General features: G+C 32.3%; 1 protein-coding gene across 1 annotated transcript; it reads left to right on the top strand.

Annotated features, from left to right (window-relative positions):
* Positions 1 to 433: 433 nt before the first annotated feature.
* On the top strand, positions 434 to 7,517 carry LOC107621489 (uncharacterized). The gene is made up of 5 exons (XM_016323503.1): positions 434 to 634; positions 1,061 to 1,125; positions 6,360 to 6,599; positions 6,707 to 6,828; positions 7,312 to 7,517. The coding sequence occupies exons 1-5, from the start codon at positions 434 to 436 to the stop codon at positions 7,515 to 7,517; spliced, it is 834 nt and encodes a 277-aa protein (XP_016178989.1).
* The last annotated feature ends 299 nt before the right edge of the window (positions 7,518 to 7,816 follow it).

The following is a 7,816-nucleotide window of genomic DNA, read 5'->3' as shown; positions in this document are numbered from 1 at the left end:
CTCCCGAGACGAAAATATTGTAATTTGCCTCTTCCGGGCCGCCCTCACATAAGGCCTCGGAATTGCGAAAATCTTGAAGTTCCTTTTGGGTTATCCTGGAAGCCGTGCCCATCACATTAGAAGTAACCCAGACATAGTGATTTACACGATTTTGTGCCACTGGTTGTTGTGCCATACCTACAGTAGGAGCACCACTTAAGTCAACTCGGGAAGTCAGAAACTCGGAGAAAATAAAAAAATGGAATTATGTTCTACTATATCACTATACTACGCTAACTTGCATTAGTTTAGGGCCTAAATCCAGGAAAAAATGACACCTATGGTACCCCTCTAAGAACTAGCTAATAATGGCAAGTCTAATCTATGCAAAACAAGAACCAAACAGAAGCCAAAATGAAGCAAAATGCAACAAATGCAACGTATAGCAAACACAATGACAGTAATAACAGAAGCAAGTGCAACAATCGACAATGAAAAAAGGTGTAAAAAATGGACAAAAAAAGTAACAAAAGATCATTTACCAGTAAATAAAGCAGAAGCAAGCGATGGATGGAAGGCAAATATGGGAAAATTCATAGCAGGCAAGAAGGATAATGTGGATTGTGGGATGGTAAAGGCGAGAGGAAGTGAAAAGGTAAAATATGAAATGAAGAAAGTATGAAAATATCGTCAACGGGTTCCCGGGCTAAGAAGGGCCCAACCCGGAAAAGCGTAAGTAATTTGAACGTACCAATCGTAAGCTCCAAGCTTTGCGGCTTGGTATGTTGGGGCACTGTTCCAATCCAGCCCAACAAGGGTCATGGGTCCACTTATGAATCACCGACCTCACCGGGTATTCGACCCGCATCCAGAGGTAACCACATGCCACCTCATATTTCGCTGAGGAGACCTGGATAGCTAGTAGAAGCTTCCAAGCGGACGGGCCCAAAAGAAAGGGCCCACCCGAGCATAGAGTATAAATGGGGAGGGACCTACTCATCCCCAGAGGTACGTCACTTTTTACCCTAATTAGCCGCCTCATTGTACGAGCACTGACTTTAGCATCGGAGTGACCTTGCAGGTGGCCCCACCCGCCGACCCACCGACGATTCAAGCAACATTTCTTCTCGAGGAGCTCGCGTTCAAGTCCAAATCTCCCCTCATACAACCAGTAACTCCAGACCCGAAACCATCCGAACCGCCATTCACCCGAACAACTGAACAAAAACAATCTTATATCTAGCATTTGAACCATCCAATGTTATATATATATTAACATATATTCTTTATAAATAATTACTAATTTAACAAATTTTTATCATATAATGTTCCATGTATATAATAATTGTACTAGTTTTTTTTTACCAAAAATAGAGAGACTCGAACCCGTAACTTCTAAATGAGTAAAAAAAGATTATGTCATTTGAGTTATAACTCATTGACAACAGTAATTGTACTAGTTAATTGCAAATTAGTAGAAGATTACATTATTGTTAGATTCCTCGTCATATCTCCAAATATGTTAATAGCGAGTTAACGGTAAAAATTACATATATTTAACAATTCTATGCGTAAAATTTGTATGGTTTTCGAATAATCATAGTTCTAAAAATTGGAGTAAAATAACTGATTTAATTAGGTCAACTAAAAATTATCTACTAAATCGATCTAATTTAAAATAAAAATTCATTGTTAATAAATACAAAAAAATACTTTAAAAAATATATTTTATACATAAATATATTTTTTATTATATTATTTTAACTTGGAATAAACTTTGATAAAATTTTTAAACATTTAAATTTTTATCAATTCGATTTTCAAAACTTTAAATTTACCAAGCTTTTTTTTAACAAAGGAGCTCAACACAATACAGTGAAGCGAGCATAAAACTAACAAACAAAAAGAACATGTAAACACAATAAACAGAAAATTGTTCCTAGTGTCATCTCCAGCATTACCATCAATAAAAAAAAGATCCAAACTACTCCACTGTTTATAACTGATTAAAGATTTTTGGAATACCTCCTCTGCACTCCCTTCCGTGTTATTGAAAATCTGCTGGTTCCTCTCTAACCAAACATTTCAAATAACCGAAAAAAAGCATATGAGCCATTTGTTGCGCTCTCCCTTCCTGTTAGCAACATCTGTCCATCTCTCAAAGTGTTCTTTTAGAGAGCTCGGAATAGACCACAATCTCCCAAAGTCAGATAGCCATTGACACCACACCTGTCAAGTAAATTCACAGTCCAGAAACAAGTGGTGAATATATTCAACGTCTTTTTTACACAAAACGCATATGTTATCACCATGTCTAATAATTCTCAGTCTATGCAGTCTTTTTTTGGTATTCACTCTTCCTATCAAAGTAAACCAAATAAATAACTCCACTCGTGGCGGAACCAAACCTTTTCAAATAGTTCTGGTAAAACTTTAGCTGATTATTTCCTCCGGGAAGAATTCTCACTGCATCACCTGCACAAAAGAATTAATTGAAAAAATACCTTCCTTGTCAAACTTTTAAACAACTCTGTCTTGCTTATCATGTGCTAGCTTAATAGACGTTAAAATTTCATATAATTGATCCATTAATTCTAACTTCCATTAATATAATTCTTGCCTCCACTAAAAATTCTAGATCCACTATAACTCATCCCAAAATCCACATTTAAATTTACCAAGCTAGAGTATGTTAAAACATAATCTTCCAAGCCCCGAGAATTCAAACCTATATTGCAATTTGCAACTCTATCAATTTTATTTCAATTAGTCGTCTAACAATGAAAGTGAACGGAAATAATTAAAATGTGAGAAAATTATTGAGCTTCATTCATCACTCATCATCATCAGCTCGATTATTATTATTATTTAATATTTAATAGTGCCTGATATTGCATGGAATGAAGCTGACAGCACCTAATTAAATTAGTGAAACTATTTATATTTTTTATTTTTAATTACTAGCTAGTGGGATTTTAATAGGGTGCACTCTTTCAGTTGTATTTTGACAAAGAAAAGGAATGACTTTTATTTAGTGGTGTGGGCTATGTTAGAGATTTGTTATCATTTTAAATTTAAGCTGTTTATTTTAATTATTAGCTAGAATTAGGTTTATATTTTGTCGTTTCTTTTATTCAGCAACTGCAATTATAATTATTTTTAACTAAAATTATAATTAATTTATCTATCTGTAATAAATTATTATGTAATTCATACTTAAGTTCAATCAGCCTCTCATTCAAAATATCTTTATGAAAATTATAAGCTTATAATACTTTAATTTGCATGTGCATATCTTTATTCCTAACCTTGAGGCTTTCATCAAATAAGGTTTAGTTAGGTTAAGGATCCCCAATGCAAGATCATATATAATTATTTATCTAAAATTAGGGAAACCATAGCAATCTAACCAATGTAATTTGATTATATCTTGAAGCAAATTAGGTACATGGCTTAATCATCTCCTAACTTAGCCTGTACTAATACTGTTTTTAAATTGTCACTTTAAAATGAAACAATTTATCTAAAGAATATGCATGTGCTATATAATTTCTAGAACATGTATGTGTTATATAGTCATCTATCAGCTCATACTTTAATGATAAATTAAGACAAAGAATTTACTATTTTATATATATATATATATATAACTGAAATTCATCTCGCCTATTATCACTAGAAAATTCGTTGCAAAATCTATTGGTAATTTTGGTAGACAAAATCTGCCACTAAAATCTCTCGATAATTAGCCATTTTCTATCCGCGAAAATTAGAAGAAGGAATATAATATTATTTGTAGTGGTAGTACATAATGTGATTTGGTCCAATCTAACGTATGAAATTATATGTTATGCTGTCAACTTAATCTTGCATGTAGGTTGGAAAATTTTAATAATTATATGCAATTCTATTTTCTTCTTATAATAGTAATTTTTAAATTTTATTTTGAAAAAATAGATAAAAATACACACAAATTTTTATACGGTAAATAGATGTACATCTTAATTTTTTAATGAATCATTTGTATACATCAATATGAAATTTCGTTATCATTTTTAACATTTCGTCGTCTGAATAATTTTTTCGACGGTGGTGGAGACCAGGTGACACGTTATTTTGTGTGTGGTCGTTTTGGATGACATAGTAAAAAATAAAATTATTAAATTTGTTAAAATAAAATTATTCTCACGGCCACTTCTTCATTTTCAGTCTCATCCTCACCTTTTCGTTGTTGCCACCAACACGGCATCAATCTCGAACAAATACCCAACACCATGGCATCAACACCACCTCTCACGACTACCACCTCAAAATTTAACCTCAATCCTTTCACTGTCACCCCAACCATGTCACCCTCCCAAACCCCCAACCTCTCGATGTTGCCAGCCACCTACCTTCCTAAATCCCCCATTTATCAACTCCATTCTACTCCATTCTTATGTCATCTCCTCCACCACCACAACTCTATTAGTATCATCACATTCTTTAATTTCAACAATAACAACAACATTCAATTTTTTTCATAATAAAAAAAAGTTTGGGAAAAAAAAGACATCAAGATCCAAAAAAATGAAAGAATGAAGTAACTGATCTGGAGAGACAAGGATGAAAAAAGAGAGGGTATGAAGTCAAAGTCGTAGAGTTGGAGATGGAGATATGAGGGTGGTGGTTTGCGGTGATGGAGGTATAAGGAATGAAAATGAATGAGTAACAGTGAGAATAATTTTATTTTAACAAATTTAATAATTTTATTTTTTACTGTGTCATCCAAAACGGCCACATCATACAATAATTATATTGTTTAAGTATTTGATTAAAAAAGAATAATATTTACTAGATATCATATAATTACGAATAAAAAAACATGTTATTGATTATTAAAAGTATTTTTATTTCATTTTTTAATTTATAGATATTTAATAAAATTTAATAAAGATAAAAATATAGTTAATTTAAAAAAATAAATTTAAAGTTAAATCAAAATTAAATAAGTATAAAAATAACATTGAACTGAATTTTTAGGCAATATATACTTTAATTCACACATATATTAACAAAGACAAAGTTAGGCTGATGACAAAGAGCAAAATCAAAGATTACATGAATTGCGTTGTTACTGGCAGCGAAATCCAAAAAAAAAAGAAAAAGAACACGTGCAATTGCACTTTCGCTACCAACGAAATCGTGGTAAGTGATGATTATAAATAGTGTGCCACTTACCAGTGCTTTCAACACAACCTCATTTGAAAAATTTTCATTTGTGAGAGTGAGAGAGTTTAGAGAGAAAGAAAAGAAGATAGGAGACGAACTTCATCGCTTCATCACTTGTTGTGCACAATTTTTCCATACTCTTCAAGCATAGCACGAACATGCTTGTCTTCTTTAAGCCAAAATACTTTATAACGCATTCTTCGACTTTTATCAATAAATAAAAATTGATATCTTATTTTTCTTATGTATTTTTTGCCAAGCAAATCCATATTCACCAGAACTAAACTTGTCAACTCAATTAATGACTGCAAATATCATATTTGCATTGTAACTTGATCATTACATTTAAAAGATACAACATCATCGTTACGCCTGATTGTTGCATTAGGATAAACGATAACATTTACGTGTTCAATTGCCATTTTATTAAGAGAAAATGTTGAAAAATGATAGATAGAGATAAGTAGAATGGTAGAGAGAGGTGTGGTGTGTGATTGCATTTCGCTGTTCTTGATATTTATAGAGAAGTTTCAAATGTTAATATTTTTATTTTTGCCATCATAAAAAACAAATTTTGTAGAAAAAACTCTAACATGATTATGTTATCAAGGATAACAATTTTCTTTCGGGATTTCGTTGGCAGTATTAGTGATATTTATGGAATCCAATCCCTACGGATTTCGCTGCTAGTAACAGTACATATTCTTCATTTTGCTCTTTGTACCAACAAAATCGTGCTTAAATGTTTAAAACGATAAAAATCTAAAAATATATTTAATTGGATAAATAATTAATTTTGTTTATTTAAATAAAAAATCTCGTTCCAACCTTCCTCGAAGTATTTTTAAATTAATTTCAAAATCTCATTACTAGACCACCATGGACTTACACACTTCTCTTCTATCACTATAGAGCTTCTCTTTTACGCTTCAGACATGAGTAGTTTGGTTGGACCAATTCTTGTCAAATTTCATCGATTTATATATTTTTTGGGCAATCTATGATGGTGTAAAACACCTTGTTACCCCAAATCTTTGTGACTGAAAACACCTAATTGAATTAGAGGCTGAAGAACTATTTTTACAGAAAATAATTAGATGTTACAAAGTTGTAGAAGAGTATTATTTTTCCTTAAACCTATTACATTGTCTCTTTTCTTATGTTGGCAGGCTATTTGCGGTTGTGGATGACATCTTCTACTTGTTTCAAGGCCATCTTGAGAACGTTGCTCATCTGAAGCAGCAATATAGATTGAATAAAATGGCAAATGAGGTGATAATTGTCATAGAGGCATACAGGACTCTTAGAGATCGTGGTCCCTATCCTGCTGCTCAGGTCGTGAGAGATTTTCAAGGCGAATTTGCATTTATTCCATTTGACAGTGATTCTAAAACTGCATTTATTGCTGCAGTGAGTAATCCTTGGTCTATCTATTTTGCTCTCATAGTTATTTGCCGGTAATTTGCTTCTATATGACTATATCCTGGGGTACAATGCATCTTTCTACTCTTTCTCATGATGCTGATGGGTGTGTTCCCTTCTCTTGGAGAGCTGATACCGATGAAAATCTTGTTCTTGCAGATGAGAAAGAGGTTGTAACTAAGAGCTGTGGGACATCTTCTGCACCATTTCCTAAAGGTAATATTAAAATGATTTTATGTAGAAAATCGGTGACTGTTTTGTGCCTGCTGTGCTAAGCATTTTCTGTGAGATTCACGTTTCAAAGATATGCTCGCGAAAAGTGAATTAAGAGGAAGAAGAGAAATAATTAATCCTCCTAATGGTTTCCTTTAAGCATCTTAACTAAATGATAGAAGAATTTATTGGCTTTTAAAGTTTCCAGAACATTGAAATTATATACTTCTTATTTCATTTAGCATTTAGAATGATGTTTAGGAATAATTTTAAAATGCTATATCAATATCATTATTCGGGAAAAAAAGGAACTAAGAGTTGGTAACCCAGAAATGAAAAATGTAGGTACATGGATATTTTCTTTTTCCTCACCCACCTTTGTTTTTTATGATTTATTTTGCATTATCTTTTCCATTTCAAGGTCCTCCTATTATTCCAAATTGTACATCATGCGGCAAAAACTAACTTGTATTGCTGCTTGTTTAGGATTCTTCTTTACAACATCCGGAGGTTTGAGCAGTTTTGAGCATCTACTTAATGAGGTGAAGCTTGTCCCAAGAGTTAACAATTCTGGTCAAGTGTGTGGTGCAACTTTCAAGGTGGATGAGGCTAAGAAGGAATCAACTGGCATGTCAAGGGTTGGGAGTGCTGCTAGTCGAATAATATCTGAATATGAATTCTGCTTGAACTAAGGCTTTTATTATATGCTAGACTCGGTTGAATTTTCATGTTCTAGTACTAAAAAATATGTTAATGTCAGAGCCAAATCATATAATTGTCAAGCCTATATCAAACTTAGCTAGAGATGGTCTTGGAGCTACATTCCCTTTCTTTTATATTGAGCCAAATGTAAGATATTATATGATCATAATGAATAATTGAATGATGAAAACTGAATTTTATATATACTTATTATTATTATTTCTGTTTCATTTTATCCATTTCTTTTTTTTTATGTTCTTAAGATAAGTTATTTTAAAAGTAAAAAAAA

The sequence above is a fragment of the Arachis ipaensis genome, chromosome B10, assembly GCF_059453495.1.
Source record: "Arachis ipaensis isolate K30076 ecotype BB chromosome B10, ASM5945349v1, whole genome shotgun sequence".
Lineage (NCBI taxonomy): Eukaryota > Viridiplantae > Streptophyta > Magnoliopsida > Fabales > Fabaceae > Arachis > Arachis ipaensis.
Note: the sequence above shows the minus strand (reverse complement) of the source record. Positions and strands in the feature narration are given on the sequence as shown.